Below are 16,779 nucleotides of genomic sequence, written 5' to 3'. Positions count from 1 at the left end.
ACTTCTTCCCAGACGGGGCGGCCGGGCAGAGGCGCTCCTCACTTCCCAGACGGGGCGGCTGGGCAGAGGCGCTCCTCACTTCCCAGACGATGGGTGGCCGGGCAGAGGCGCTCCTCACTTCCCAGACGATGGGCGGCCATTTTTTTTCAACTTTAATTTTAGATAAGGGGGTACATGTGCAGATTTGTTATATGGGAATATTACATGATGCTGATGTTGAAGGTACAGATCCTGTCATCCTGGTAGTGAGCATAGTGCCCAGTAGTTGTTTTTTTTTTTTTATCCTCCCCACCTCCCTGCACCCTCTAGTAGTCCACAATATCTATTGTTCCCATATTAATGTCCATGTGTGCTCAGTGCTTAGCTCCCTTCATAAATGAGAACATGTGGTATTTGGTTTTCTGTTCCTGCACTAACTTGCTTAGAATTATGGCCTCCAGCTCCGTGCATGTTGCTGCAAAGAATGATTTCATTCTTTTTTATGGCTGCCTAGTATTCCATAGTGTATATGTAGCACATTTTCTTTGTCCCATTTACCACTGATGGGAACCTGGGTTGATTCCATGTCTTTGCTATTGTGAACAGTGCAGTGATGAACATACAAGTGCATGTGTCTTTTTGGTAGAATAATTTCTTTTGGGTACATACCCAGTAATGGGATTGCTGTATCCAGTGGTAGAATTGTTTTAAGTTCTTTCAGAAATCTCCAGACTGCTTTCCACAGCGGCTGGACTAATTTACATTTCCACCAACAGTGTATAAGTGTTTGCTTTTCTCTGCTGCCTTGCCAGCCAGCATCTGTTGTTTTTTGACTTTTTAGTAATAGCCATTCTGACTGGTGTGAGATGGTATCTCATTGTGGTTTTGATTTGCATTTCTCTGATGATTAGTGATGCTGAGTATTGTTTCATATATTTGTTGGCCATTTGTATGTCTTCTTTCGAAAAGTATCTGTTCATGTCATTTGGCCACTTTTTAATGGTGTTATTTGGTTTTTACTTGTTAATTTATTTAAGTTCCCTATAGATTCTGAGTATTAGACCTTTGTCAGATACATAGTTTGCAAATATCTTCTCCCATTCTGTAGGTTGTCTGTTTGCTCTGCTGATAGTTTCTTTTGCTGTACAGAAGCTCTTTAGTTTAATGAGGTCCCACTTGTCTATTTCTGGTTTTATTGCAATTGCTTTTAGGGACTTAGCCAAAAATTATTTACCAAGGCCAATGTCAAAAATAGTATTTCCTAGGTTTTCTTCCAGGATTTCTATAGTTTGAGATCTTACATTAAAATCTTTAATCCATTTTTAGTTAATTTTTGCATATGGAGAAAGGTAGGGGTCCAGCTTCAATCTTCTGCATATGGCTAGCCAGTTATCTCAGCACCATTTACTGAATGTGGAATTGTTTTCCCATTGCTTGTTTTGGTTAGCCTTGTCAAAGATCAGATGCTTGTAGCTGTGCAGCTGAGTTCTCTATTCTGTTCCATTGGTTTATGTATCTGTTTTTGTACCACTACCAAGCTGTCTTTGTTTGTTTGTTTGTTTGTTTTTGAGATTGAGTCTCACTCTGTCGCCCAGGCTGGAGTGCAATGGCATGATCTCAGCTCACTGCAACCTATGCCCCTGGGATTCAAGCAATTCTCCTGCCTCAGCCTCCCAAGTAGCTGGAATTACAGGTGCCCGCCACCACGCCTGGCTGATTTGTGTATGTTTTAGTAGAGATGGGGTTTCACCATGTTGGCCAGGCTGGTCTCAAACTCCTGACCTCAAGTCATCTGCCCACCTCAGCCTCCCAAAGTGCTGGGATTACAGATATGAGCCACTGTGCCCGGCCACCCAAGTTGTTTTGTTTACTGTGGCTTTATAGTATAGTTCGAAGTTGGATAGTGTGATGCCTCCATCTTTGTTCTTTTTGCTTTGGATTGCTTTGGTTATTTGGGCTCTTTTTTTGGTTTCATGTGAATTTTAGAATAGTTTTTTTTTCTAATTCTGTGAAGAATGCCATTAGCAGTTTGATAGGAATAGCACTGAATCTGTAAATTGCTTTGGGCAGTATGGCCATTTTTATGATATTGATTCTTCCAATCCATGAACATGGAATGTTTTTCCATTTATTTGTGTCATTCCTGATTTCTTTCAGCAGTGTTTTGTAGTTCTCCTTGTAGAAACTTTTCACCTCCTTGGTTAGGTGTGTTTCTAGGTATTTCATTTTCTTTGTGGCTGTTGTAAGTGGGATTGTGTTCTTTATTTTTGTTTAATTTTTCATTTCCACAGGTTATTGGGGAATGGGTGGTGTTTGGTTACATGAGTAACTTCTTTAGTGGTGATTTGTGAGATTTTGGGGACTGTGTTCTTGATTTCACTCTCAGCCTGGATGTTGTTGATGCATAGAAATGGTACTGATTTTTGTACATTAATTTTGTATCCTGCAACTTAAGCTGTCCAAATTTATAAGCCAATCATATGCAAGTTCACAAGGCAATTTCTAGGAGCCTTTTGGCAGCATCTTTAAAATTTTCTAAGTATAGATTCATATCATCAAGGAAAAGAGATTGTGTGACTTCTTTTCATACGTGGATGCTTTTTATTTCTTTCTCTTGCCTGATTGCTCTGGCTAGGACTTCCAGTACTATGTTGAATAGGAGTGGAGAGAGGGCATCCTTATCTTGTTCTAGTTCTCAAGGTGAATGGTTCCAAATTTTGCCCATTCGATATGATGTTTACTGTGGGTTTGTCATAAATGGCTGTTATTATTTTGACATATGTTTTTTGATGCCTAGTCTGTTGAGGGGTTTTATCATGAAGGGATGTTGGAAGTTATTGAAAGCTTTCTCTGTGCTTATTGATCCTCTGTAAGAGATTTACTTCTTTCCAGCTATAAATATTTAAGTTCTCTTTCATGTCCGTGGTGTACTTTAAAATTCATAAGGATGTATACCAGTGTGGTTATTTTTGAATAATCTCATTTTGCATTTGATAGGCCCTTTTAATACAAATATTCTTGTTCTTTGGTTCCGGAAATTTTTTTTCTATTTCTTCTATTATTTCTTTGAAATATCCTTCCCCATTTTCCCTTGTGTGTGTTTTTTGTTTTTTGTTTGTTTGTTTCTTTTGACAGAGTCTCACTTTGTCACCCAGGCTGGAGTGCAATGGCACAATCTTGGCTCACTGCAACCTCCACCTCCTGGGTTTAAGCAATTCTCCTGCCTCAGCCTCCCAGGTAGCTGGTATTAACAGGCACCCGCCATCATGCCCAGCTAATTTTTGTATTTTTGTAGAGATGGGGTTTCACCATGTTGGCTAGGCTGGTCTTGAACTCCTGACCTCAGGTGACCCCCATCCTTGGCCTGCCAAATTGCTGGGATTATAGGCATGAGCCACCGTGCCCAGCCTATCCTTTCCTATTTTCTCTGTTCTTTTTTTCTCTTGGATTCCTGTGGGATATTGGACCTCCTGAATTTATTGTTCATGTCTCTTATCTTTTTTTCTCACTCAACACTGAGACAATTCCACTATACTTTGCTAGAAATTCAATTTCTCACTCTAAAATAACAATTTCACCCTTCCCTTGTATCCTCAAATTTCCTACACTCACTCCTCTCTCTTCTCCTGATCACTATCATCTAATGACTTCAATTCATGACTTAGAAGAGAAAATAGATACAGAAGCTGTATTAGGGCACATTACTGGGATTAACACATGCAGAAGAGTAGGGAAGAGAAGGAAGAAGGCTTCGTGACAGAAGCCTCATGCAACCTTACAAGTTCTGAAGATTGGATAATTTGCCGGAGTGGTCCCCATTTGGGACCAGGAAACTGGCCCCTGATACCCCAAGTTGTTCAGTCATTTAATGTGGGATGCCTTTGGAAGGGGCTATGACCTTGGCTAGGTAGGTCTTTTCAGCTGAGGCAATCCCTGAATAAGGCTGACAGCCAAAGACTTATCTGGCAGCCTTCTCAACAGATGGGGTAATAAGTCCTTCATTCCTGAGGGAGGATCTGAAGGGCACATTACAGTGTCTACCACATCAGCTACCTGCACCTATCAGTGTTGTGCTGATATTGGCTTGAACCAGCTAGTGAGCGCCAACTCTGCACTTCCCTTCCCAATTTTGCATTCAGTGACATTGTGTTGGTAGCTTAGGACTCTTCTGTGGAAGTTTTAAAGTTCCACCAATCTTTTTCAGGTCTAAAGCTCTCTTTCTTTTTCTCCAATTGTTCTTTGTTCACCGTATTCCATTATTGTTTATGGATTATAATAATGATTTGGATCTTTCAGTGTGTAACCAATTAGCATTGTTTTTAAAGTTCACTATTCCCTGAACTACGTCTGTTTCTTTCAGAGATTTTTTTCATTTATCATTCCGTCCATATATCATCTCTTCAACTCTTTAAAGGACCAGGCACTGTGTTAGATGATGGGGACACAATGGTGAACAAGACACGAATAGATCCTTCTTTAGTTCATAAGCATGATGATTGGTTTTTCATGTACATGTGTGAGATGTGCCTCCCTCAAAACTTGTTACAACATTGGCATATTACCCGTCTGACATGAAGGGAAGAAAAGACGTAAAGGGTTCCTGTTGTAGACAATTTTTTCTTGTCAGAGAAAAAACTAGTAAATATACAAATAAATAATATTATTTAAGGAAGTTGTCATTGCTATGAACAAACAAAATTCAGTGGATGGAGCATATGGGAGTAGGGGGATGTTTGTTTTAAAGAGTAGGCTGGGACCGTGTCTCTGCTGTGATAGTACTTGAACAGAGTCCTGAATACAATCTGGATAGCAGGCCAGGTAAACCATTGCAGTGGGAGGCAGCCCCAGGGGTGATGGACTCTGAGAAAAGAACAAGCACTCTGTGTTCCAGGAACACCAAGAAGGCTAGTGTGGTTGGAGCAAAGTGTACAAGGTTAAGTTTGACAAAGCAGGCAGGGCCCAGATAATTTTCACTGTTTGTCTTGGTCTCCTTTTGCATTTGGTGACTTCTCTCTGTTGGGGTTCTACCCGAGAAACAAGAACTAGTAAAATTTGTACATGTATATGTAGAATCTTACGTGTGTGCTTTACATTTGTGTATTATATGTGTATTTTAAAATTGTGTATTATATACATTATATACATGCATGTATAATCTATTGACAGAGTGAGACACACAGAGGCAGAGAAAGACAGAGACAGAGAAAGGGTGTTTTTGTAGTAGGTAGGTGGTTATTTCGAGAAATTGATTTTCAGGATCATGGGGTGCTAGCTAGGCAAGTTTGAAATATATAAAGCAGGCCAGCAGGCTGGAAATTCTCAGGCAGGAGTTGACACTTCAGACTTGAGGCAGAATTTCTTCTCCTTCAGGGAAATTTTAGTTTTGCTGTTAAGACCTTTCAACTGATTAGATGCGTTACGGTTTTCAAGGATAATCTCCTTTGTTTAAAGTCAACTGATTGTAGAAGTTAATCATATCTACAAAAACCTCACAGCAACACCCAGGTTAATATTTGATTGATTAATTATAGCCTAGCCAAGTTGACACATAAAAGTAACCATCACAGTGACTTACCTCAAACATTTGGTGATCTTAGCCTGCCTGTTCATATTTAAAGGTGAGATCCAGAAAAACTGATGGGGGGAATTTATAGGAGAGGATTGCCAACTGGAAATCATTGCTTTGGGGTGACCAAGAGGAGGTATAGAATCTTATAATGGGAAACCCCTAAATACCAGATTGGGAAGTTTTTCCCTCCAGAGGGCCTTCAATTTCCCCAGAGAAGTCCCTTGGGAGGAGGGGATGTGCTATGTGTGGGTGCTGTCCTTCGATAATGGGTGGATCTGGGGAGGCAGGAGGGATTTTCCCACATTAGAGTCTTTTAATGAATGTCACTGTTCTTAGGCATGAGCCTCACTCCTACCCTTCACAGCACCTGGTGTCTCCAAATTGCAAGGCTTCCCTTTGGTCCATATTCCTTTCTGTGAGCCTATCTCCCACCTCATCCTAAGCTGGAGTTCCCTGAACATTTACTCATGACTTTATCTACTTCTGACCTTCCAAAAATAGTGGAAATAGTGTGTTTCATCTGCCATTTCAAACTACACAGACTAATTATTGCATGAAACAGCCTTTAAACATTGAGGGGAAGGTAAGGAAGGAAGTGTCTTTCTTTGCATCCTGAAGAACCACAGTGGCCTGGGAGGGGTCTGCAATAGCAACAGCCACAGAGCCAGTGACTGAGATGTAGCCCAAATGCTATAGACCTCTGGGTTTCAGCTGACCCGCAAGGTCCCTGGATCCATGGCTTGGTCTGAATATGGGTAGTGGTGGTGAAACTCTCCTCCAACTACAAGGGTATTTCAAGTCATGCCAAAATATCAGTATTCTATTAAAATGGAGATACGGTTATCATCTTCTTCCCAATATTATAACGTGCTGTTCCTCCTGGGGGAGGCTCAGATGAGGCTGTTCTGTCCTTCTGGGTTGAGTGCCTCCAGACAGGATGATTGAGAATGAAGATTCTGGGTCGAACAAATTATCACAGGAGGGGTAGGCTCCTAAGAAAAGAAATCTGGCTTGGATGGAAAAGGAGGAAGGAAGCAGAAGGAACCTAAACCAGAGAAAAGGAAGTGGTCAGGTTAAAGGGAAAACGTTGGAAATTGGGCCTAAGAATCTCCCAGCACTTATTTCTCTCCTCTCATCATCCTCCATCACAACTTCGTTCTCATGCCCCCATTTTAATGCCCACACCCTATTCTAAGTTTATTCCATCAGGGTCCTCTGAAAGAAGACCAAGGACACAAACAGACTCTGAAAGAACAGATAAATGACTAGGAAACAGAAAAAGATGCTCGACCACACAAGTAACCCAGAACTAGCTATTTCAACAACAATAAGAGGCCTTGGAAAGTTTGTCCTGAGAATACTTTCAAAATGAGTGTATCTCTAGCTTGAAATTTTAATACAGGATATTCTCTGTGCACATCCAAAGATTAGATTTCAGATAAAAATGACAATGTTCTTAGGAGAAAAAATATTTTGTTCGTTTTAAAATATCAGGGTTTCAATATTTCTATATTTAAAAAACATGGTATCTATCAACTGATGAATGAATAAACAAAATGTGGTCTAGCCATACAATGAAGTATTATTCAGCCTTAAAAAGGAATGAAATACAGATACATGCTACAGCATGGTTAAACCGGGAGAACATGCTAAGTGAAAGAATCCAAATATAAAAGCTACATATTGCAGGATTCCATCTACATGAAATGTCCAGAATAGGTAGATCCATTGAGACAGAAAATAGATTAGTGGTTTCCTAGGGCTGGTGGTGATGTGGGGCCTTAGGAAGTGACAGCTAAAGGGTACAGGTTTCTTTTGGGGATGATGAGATGTTCTAAAATTACATTGTGATGGTTGTACATCTCTGTAAATATATTAAAACCATTGAATTGTACATTTTAAATGGGAGAATTGTATGGCATATGCATTCTATCTCAATAATGCTGTTAAAATAAAAAATATGATATTCTGGAATACTGGAATCCTTAAAGTTGATACAGTAATTGCTAAGAGGTGAATCTCTTCATGTATTGGGAGACTAGACTTTATAAGCTTTATAAGCACTAAGATTCTTTTAAGACAGAGGAAGACTGAGAATTACAGAATTTTGTTCTGGCATAATGTTATCAAGCTACAGATCTGCAAAATTATAATTCATTGGTATGGTTGTTTTCATTTCAGAAATGCTAGGATTAGAGTCAGCCAACTTACAGTCTAGTTCTAGTTATGCTTTGGACAAACAGCACAAACTTGGGCAACTCAGCTCCTCAAAACCTGTCTCCTCACCTGGAATGTGGCAATAAATAAACTGGGCCTTCCTTGTACATGTGTTGGGAGGATCAAATGAGATGACAGATGAAAAAGTCCTTACAAACATTATGCAAATGAAGATCGTATACTTATTATTAATTTTGTAATTATTAGTAGTAACAGCAACTGTATATCAAATTAAGATGGTAAACTGCTCATAATGTAAAGACTTGATTCTTTAAATTTGTCCTTATATGAACTAAACAACATGTCTTGCATACTAAGTCCTCTTTGTAGATTTCTTATTGGTCATCGTTGCCTAAGAATATATATTTTTGAGAAATAACCAGGTCGTATGTACAATTATGGACCTTAGCGTGAGTCTATTACCTATACTTTTATCTTCATGTGACCTATATAACCAGTCTGGTAAAACTAGTTTTGTTAGGTCAAGCTGTTTAACTTGGTCGTCTTTTCAGATGGCAGTCTTGAGTCCCAATTCATGTCAGTAAATATTTGATTGGGTGGCACAGAAATTCAGAAAGAAACAAGCTATTCCCATTTCATTGAGCCTAAACTCATCATGCCTAATGTGGAAAGAGGCAGTTCTAGCTAAAAATTAAAGAAAGAGTTGGGAAGTTATGATTCCAAACTCCTACTCCTGACTCTAATTTTGCCCCAAGCAGTTAACATTTACATTTCCAATATATCATCATCATTTGAGCAAGTACTCAAAGCATTTCATTTACAGAAGTAGTTGTTTGCTCTACTACAAATATAATTGCATTGGAAATATTCTTAAACTTTTTACACAGCCTTTGGCCATCAGAACAGAGCAAGGATTTTTATTTTTATTGTTATTTTGAGACAGGGTCTCACTTTGTCACCAAGGCTAGAGTACAGTGGCACGATCGTGGCTCACTGCAGCCTCAATCCCTGACCTCCAACCAGGCTCAGGTGAACCTCCCACTTCAGACCCCAGAGTAGCTGGGACTACAGGGATGCACTGCTACACCCGGCTAATTTTTGTATTTTTTATAGAGACAGGGTCTCCCTTTGTTGCTCAGGCTGGTCTTGAACTTCTGGGCTCAAGTGATCCTCCTACCTTGACCTTCCAAAGTACTGGGATTACAGGCGTGAGCCACGGCGTCTGACCCAGAGCAAGTTTTAAAGGGGCTACTTCTTTTAAAGCACAACAGAAATCATATTTACCTCTGAAACAATGTTTTCTTCAGAAAGGAAAGTTTTGGCCTTCAAAATGGCAACAAATTGAAGATCTATAAATGGAAACATAAGAATAAAATTTCTGAGGAATTTCCTGAGAAGGGTAAACATTAAGTCAATGTCAGGGCCTGGATTCAGGTCAATTCATTGACCAATCTCTTTGGGCTTACTTAGCTGAGGGTGTCAAAGTGACTCCCTTGCATTTAAATACTTTTCAGGATTTTTACATACATCTAAGAAGGCTCCATTATGCCAATCTGGAGTTAGATTATAATGTATTAGTCATAACGTATTAGTTTGGATTCTTTTGGTTGCAAATGATAGAACCCCAACTGTAAGCTAGTTTAAGCGCAAAAGAAAATTTATTGATCTATGTAACTGAAAAATCTAGTGGGTGGGTATTTCTTCAGTCATGGCTGGATCCAGATGTTCAAATAATATCATTAGGAATCTGTCTCTTTATATGTATCAGCCCTGTTTTCATGATATTGGTTTCATTTTCAGGCAGCCTGTCTTTGCAGCCTTAGGTTTACCTCATCTTTGTAACTAACAATTCAGTGAAGATAATCTTTACCTTTCATTGGTTCCAGAAAGTACTGGGATTGTGTATCATTGCTTCAAACTTATCACAGTGGCCATGGGGACAGAATACACTCATTTATTTGGCCTGGACTACCCTCCTGCCCTGAAGCAGGGGTTTGCTGGAAGTCTCATCTGTGTCACATGGATTTAGAATGGAATAGGGAGACTCTCCATAGGAATGTTGAAGTACATAGATGCCAACTAGGCAGGCAAAAACTACCAATATCCCCTGCATACATGGCAAAGAACCTAATGTTTGAAACTTGATACAGTCCTTTATATAATCATAAGTAATTTATATAAATTGTGAGGTTGCTATTATCCTTATTCTATAAATGAGGAGTTTTCATTTGGTAACCCCCTCACATGTCGATAGACTTCCTGAATTCTGTAGAACCTTTCAAAATCAAAGATAGTAAGGATATTTTTACTTTTATTGCCTACCTCCATTTTCAGCATTTCAGAGGTTCTGGTTTCTCAAAACCTATGCCTAATTTACTATAATGAAATAATATTCCAGGCCAAGGTGGGCAGATCACTTGAGGACAGGAGTTGGAGACTAGCCTGGCCAACATGGCGAAACCCCATCTCTACTAAAAAAAAAAAATAGAAAAATTAGCCAGGCATGGTGGCATGCAACTGTAATCTCACCTACTTGGGAGGCTGAGGCACGAGAATCGCTTGAGCCCGGGTGGTGGAGTCTGCAGTGAGCTGAGATTGCGCCACTGCACTCCAGCCTGGGTGACAGAGCAAGACTCTGTCTCAAACAAAAACGAAAGACTCTGTCTCAAACAAAAGGAAAAGAAGAGGAGAGGAGAGGAGAGAAGAGAAGGACGGGAGGGAGGGGAGGGGAGGGGAGGGAAGGGAAGGGTATTTCCTGTTACTCAAATTCCGTGTGTCCTACTCAGGAGTGGTAAGATTTAGGCAAATGGTGTAACACCTTACCACATCACATTAGAGAGAGGAATTTGGTATAAGGCTGGTTTATCCTTAGACTTCATCCAAGGGCATTAATGAAATAATACCAAAAGGCCTTATTTCCAAAAGAGTTAGTTACATTGTAAGGCCCCAAAGACTGCATTATAGAGTACTGTAGATGAATCTGAATGTGCTGTGCAAATTAAAGACTGAGTTACAGCTATGCATCTTTTTCTTCAGACCTGAAAAACCCTGAGGTTAGTGTTCTTTCCAATGAGGGTCGGCAGTAAAATTAAGACTGATGTTCACTCATTGTTACTTTATTCACCCATTCAGGTAACCCACATTTTGAGGGCCCACTATATGCCAAGCCCTGGAAGACAGTGCTTAATAAGACATTTCTCCTGGCATCAAGGGCCTCAGAATATTTCTGAATGATAGACCTGTAAACAATTGCAACACATGATAAGAATCAACTTGAGAAAGGTAGGATGAACGGGCATGAAAGAAGGTGTTTGGTTCAGGGAGTCTAGCAAAACTTCAGAGAAGAGGTAATTATTTTCAGTGACTGCATAATTAATGATTTTATGGATGACATAGAAGGAGCTCATGTGAGCTTAGGCTTTCTCTCCCTCTCTCATATTTGGCTATCATCTATCCATCCACTCAGTGTTTTTTCCAGCATTCTTTCAGTGCTTATAGATGGCATGTAGTTGAAATTATACTGCATATTCATCTTGCATGCAGATAAGTCAATCAGCATAAGGTCATGATCATTTTCTCATGTTCTTAAAAATCCTTCAGTAATTTCATTTTAAAAATTAAGCTTTTAAAGATAATTCTAGATTCATAAGCAGCTGTAAGAAATAATACGCAGAGGCTGGGTGCGATGGCTCATGCCTGTAATCCCAGCACTTTGGGAGGCCGAGGCAGGCAGATCACCTTTTAGGTCAGAAGTTCGAGACCAGCTTGGCCAACATGGCAAAACCCTATCTCTACTAAAAATACAAAAATTAGCAGGTGTGGTGGCACGTGCCTGCAATCCCAGCTACTCAGGAGGCTGAGGCAGCAGAATTGCTTGAACCCAGGAGGCAGAGGTTGCAGTGAGGTGAGATTGTGCCACTGCACTCCAGCCTGGGCAAAGAGCAGGCTCCAACTCAATTAAAAAAAAAAAAAAGAAATAATACAGAGAGATCCTGTATACCCTTTACCAAGTTTCCCCCAGTGGTAACATCTTGCAAAACTATAGTACAATATCACAAGCAGAATATTGGCATTGATAGACTCAAGATACAGAACAGTTCCATCACTACAAGGAATGCCATTTTTGATAACTGATATGCTTAACAATCCATTTTATGCATTTATGGATAAAAAATCCATAAAATCCATTATGGATAATGGATTTATGGATATCCATTTATGGATGTATCATAATTTATTATCTGCTATTGTTTGACATGTGGGTTGCTTCCAATTTGGGGCTATAATTAATAATGCTTTGCATACAAACTTTTGTCAAAAATCTCTGATTATTTTTGTAGGAGAGATCCTCAAGTTAAAGGGTATGTACATTTTAAGGTTCACAATTTGTTGAAAAGACTATTCTTTCTCCATTGAATTGTCTTGGCACCATTGTCAAAAATAATTTACCTTAGATGCAAGAGTTTTCTCTGGATTTGCAGTTCTATTCTATTGATCTATAAGGTCTATCCTTATATTAGTATCACACTGATTTGATTATTGCAGCTTTGTAGTAAGGTTTGAAATCAGGAAGTGTGAGTCCTCTTTTTTTTTTTTTCAAGATTGTTTTGGCTATTCTCAATCCCTTGAAGGATATTATTTTTTTGGTTACCTTATTTCTTTGTAAATAACCTCCCATTTGTGATTTGACTTTTGTTTATGTTTTTAATTATACAGAAGTTTAAATTTTTTCCTTTTTGATTTTTATATTTTTTACATACGTAGAAAACATTCTTTTATATTGTTGTTTCTAATAGCTTTCTAAACCTAAAGTTATTTTTCCATTTATTTCCTTCTTTTTTAAAAAATGGAGTTACAAAAATAACAATTGCTCACTGTGAAAAGTTTAACATAATTACTTATTAAGCAAAAAACATGAGATTTCTCCTATAACCAAGTGCTTTCCAATTTCTTTTTTTTATTATTATTATTATACTTTAGGTTTTAGGGTACATTTGCACAATGTGCAGGTTTGTTACATATGTATACATGTGCCATGTTGTTTTGCTGCACCCATTAACTCATCATTTAGCATTAGGTATATCTCCTAATGCTGTCCTTTCCCCCTCCCCCACCCCACAACAGTCCCCTGAGTGTGATGTTCCCCTTCCTGTGTCCATGAGTTCTCATTGTTCAATTCCCACCTATGAGTGAGAACATGCGGTGTTTGGTTTTTTGTCCTTGCGATAGTTTACTGAGAATGATGTTTTCCAGTTTCATCCATGTCCCTACAAAGGACATGAACTCATCATTTTTTATGGCTGCATAGTATTCCATGGTGTATGTGTGCCACATTTTCTTAATCCAGTCTATCGTTGTTGGACATTTGGGTTGGTTCCAAGTCTTTGCTATTGTGAATAGTGCTGCAATAAACATACGTGTGCATGTGTCTTTATAGCAGCGTGATTTATAGTCCTTTGGGTATATACCCAGTAATGGGATGGCTGGGTCAAATGGTATTTCTAGTTCTAGATCCCTGAGGAATCGCCACACTGACTTCCACAATGGTTGAACTAGTTTACAGTCCCACCAACAGTGTAAAAGTGTTCCTATTTCTCCACATCCTGTCCAGCACCTGTTGTTTCCTGACTTTTTAATGATGGCCATTCTAACTGGTGTGAGATGGTATCTCACTGTGGTTTTGATTTGCATTTCTCTGATGGCCAGTGATGATGAGCATTTTTGCATGTGTTTTTTGGCTGCATAAATGTCTTCTTTTGAGAAGTGTCTGTTCATGTCCTTTGCCCACTTTTTGATGGGGTTGTTTTTTTCTTGTAAATTTGTTTGAGTTCATTGTAGATTCTGGTGCCTTCCAATTTCACTTTACAGAGATCAACACTGTTAGCAGTTTGTATCCTTCTCAATCATTTTCTATCCCCATAAACATGTATAGTGTTTAAAATAAGGGATCAAACAATAAATATTGTTTTGCACCTTACTTTTTTACACTTGACAACATAGCAGGGCATCTGTCCATATGCAGATCAATCTCATATTTTTAAATTATGCTATGGAAACTCTTTCCCATTGTTAGATTTTAAAAATGTCTTCCTAGGTTGTTATTTAGTACTTTTATAGACTACCCCTCATTTGTGTCTTATTTATTTTTAACTTATTTTACAACAACTGCCACATTAGTAGAATTCTTAATGTCATCCTATCCACAGTAGTGCGGAAATTTTAACTGGTTGCTCCTCTACCCTCTGCACATATTCAAGAGAGAGGCTTGCAAACATTCTGCCTGTTTGACGTAACACATTCAAATAGCTTACACATTCAGATAAAAATATATAAATCAACTCCGAGAAGTTGAAAAAGCAAGGCTAGGGGAAGAGGTGTGTGCTTGTAGGGGGGACGTGTGTGTGTGTGTTCCTCCCCTACTCACTCTGCCTTTTGCACTTGCCTACCCCCACTTTCCTCAGGTATAAATTGGTGATTCCTCATAAGAGATCTACTTGGAATGATTGGCCTGTATAATATTAATCCACTCTCCTGCCAGAAAATTTTGAAAAGGATAAGTATTAAAGAAAAAAGTGGCATGTGGCATTTGCAATTCACATCAGGACTTCTAAGCATTAGAGCAAAATTAGGGCGAATCCCTATGGCATTAGCTCAGCTTCAGACACATTTTTTTTTTTTTAAATGCTAACACCCCTGGCCTCTCCTCAGTCGGCTACTGCTTCACAAGCAGGGCTCCCTCAGGTCTTGCATACCCCTTTCCTTCCAGGCACTGCGGAGCTCCATCTTCCCTCGGCCCAGTCCCTGAGGGCTTTGGGTTCTGGGCAAGCAAGGAGCTCTAGCTCCTTTCGTTTTCCATTTGGCTTCTTAAACGGGTTGCCTCCTCTTGCCTTTCCGTTTTCTCGTGTCCTCTCTAAAGCATGTCAAGTCTCCCATGCCCATGGCAGATGGCAGCTCAAGTGTCTATACAGGAGGCTTGGCGTTTGGGACCTGAAGGGCGTGGGACTTGGCATATCCAAAGACTGAGATCAGAGTATGTCTGTGTTTGCATCCTCGGAGGACATATTTCGGCTTCAGCACAGGGCCTTTCAGACTATTCAGGGCTCGTATCCTCTTCGGGCAAAGACAGCAGCCCTGACAGGGCCACCTGCATGTGCTCACACAGTGTAACTCCCTTGCGCCCAGTCTTTGCCCAGGTGGATACTGGCCAGGATGCTAAGGAACCGCCAAGACTTGCATGAGTTGCCATGAGAGTGCGAGGCTAGGCTGTCTCCTCCCACCACAGGTGCTAACCTAGGCTGGCCTTTCGTCCCTCGAAAATGGGAATCTCTGCAGAAATTCTCTCTTTTGGCTCTTTGCGTCCCTCCTCCACAGCCCCCGCCTCCTTTCATCCACCGGTGGCTAAGCGGGGGCGTGGGTGTGCGCACCCAGGGAGAGTTGCCCTCGCAGCGACGGTGGCCAGAGCGCTCCACCAGAGCCCCAAACTCCTAACAAGTTCCCGGACTCCGCGCGCGCGGAGCTCTCGGGCCTCTGCGCCTCTGTCCCTACTAGGGGGGCTCCGGAGGACTGGCGGCCGCGGCGCAGCTGGGCTGAGCGGGGCCAGGGGCTGTACCCCTCCGGCAGTGCCTGAGCGCCCAGCGGCAGCGCGCGGGTCAGAGCTGGGCAGCTGCTGGCTGGAGTAGCGGCCCTGCCCGGGACTCCAGCGTGAGGATGGCAGCGGCAGGGGCCCGGCCCCACCTGGGTTCGCCAAGGCGGGCGGCCAGGCACATGTCCCAAGCTGCCACTTCGGCGCCGTGGACCTCAGTGTCCTGCGGCAGGATCCCAGGCCTGCCCCAGAACCCAGATGGCTGCACTTTCATGCCGATAGCCCAGGCGATCCCTCTGCAGGTGGACATGGCCATGGCCCTGCAGCGCGTGAGGATTGCCGAGAAGTACGGGAAGAACTACCTCTGCCTCCTGCAAGCAGTCTTCGTGGCAAGTAAGTCCCCTCCTCTCATCTCCTCCCCGGCGGCCTCGGGCTGGCTTGCCCTTCTTCTCACCCGCTGCCTCCCCAGCCCGCCCGGCTTTTCTTTATTTTCCAGTCCACACCCCTCCCCGCGCGCACTTTATTTTCCAGTCTATACAACCCCCCCACCCCGCCCGCCCGCCGCGCGCACACACACTTTCCTGCTGCAGTGGCGCTCCCAGCCACGAACTCGCTGGGTCATCCGTTCTCTGTTCCTCTGGCCAGCTGCCGTGCTGCAGGCGTGCAGCTCTGGTCTCAGCTCGCAGGAGGTGAGATCAGGAGCTCTGGTCCCGCAGGAGGACCGTGGGAAAGTGCAGGAAGCAGTATGAGACTGTCTCTGCCATTGCTGGTTCAGGTCTCCTATCCCCTTCTCACCCACTTTGGTGCGTCCCCGGAGAAGTGGGAATAGTGTATCTTCCCACACTGCATCTCACACACCAGAACCCAGCCTCTTTGAGGAGTGCACTTCCCTTGTAATATTCCCTGAAGTTGAAAAAGCAATTGTTTTTGTTTTTGTTTTTCCCATAATGCATGTGGAGGAAACCAAGTCAAAGGAAACTAGCAGCAGGGCCGTGGCAGGGCAGGTGGGGGAGGAGTTGTAGGGAAACAGCTGCTGCCACTGACCTGGGCTTTGCACCCAGAAAAGCGCATCTTTTCATCTTGGTCCATGAGCTTCTTGCTTCCCTACAAAGGCAAAAGCTCTTGTTTGTATGGAAGGACAAACAAAAGCAAAGACAAGTAACTCACAAAGTCTTTACGTCCGCTGCCATGGTTTGATTAAGGGGAGTAAGTGGGGTAACATGGACTTGGTCACTTGCCGGTCGTGATACACTCACATTTAGCAAGCTGAAGTTGCCCAGCTTTGGGGTTGATGCAGCAGGGAGGATGCTGCAGGCTGTGGAGTTGCGTTCCTATGGGGCCATTCTGACTGGAGCACTGGGGCAGCCTCAGAACAGAGTGCAACTCTGAGACCTGAAGTTCAGCCAGAGCTTTTCAGAGAAGTCTGCAAGGTGCTGCAATTGATGTGCGCCCCTTCCTGTGCGCCCAAGGT

The 16,779-nt window shown here is 41.8% G+C and overlaps 1 protein-coding gene and 1 non-coding gene across 3 annotated transcripts in view; both read left to right on the top strand.

Annotated features, from left to right (window-relative positions):
• Positions 1-16,779, top strand: part of MCF2 (MCF.2 cell line derived transforming sequence) — a 129,142-nt gene that overhangs the window by 6,693 nt on the left and 105,670 nt on the right. The window contains exon 1 of one of the 2 annotated variants that reach the window (XM_058441412.1): positions 15,568-15,701. The exons of the other annotated variant lie outside the window; for it this stretch is intronic. Coding sequence (XP_058297395.1) covers positions 15,581-15,701 — 121 coding nt within the window. The 5' untranslated portion in view covers positions 15,568-15,580. Of the gene's footprint in view, positions 1-15,567; positions 15,702-16,779 lie in introns of those variants that run through there. 2 annotated transcript variants of the gene reach the window in all.
• LOC116812373 (small nucleolar RNA U13) lies at positions 4,448-4,551 on the top strand. Its single transcript, XR_004370674.1, has one exon. It is a non-coding gene; the product is annotated as a small nucleolar RNA U13 (small nucleolar RNA).

This window comes from Hylobates moloch, unplaced genomic scaffold (genome assembly GCF_009828535.3).
Source record: "Hylobates moloch isolate HMO894 unplaced genomic scaffold, HMol_V3 SCAFFOLD_7, whole genome shotgun sequence".
Taxonomy (NCBI): Eukaryota; Metazoa; Chordata; class Mammalia; order Primates; family Hylobatidae; genus Hylobates; species Hylobates moloch.
Note: the sequence above shows the minus strand (reverse complement) of the source record. Positions and strands in the feature narration are given on the sequence as shown.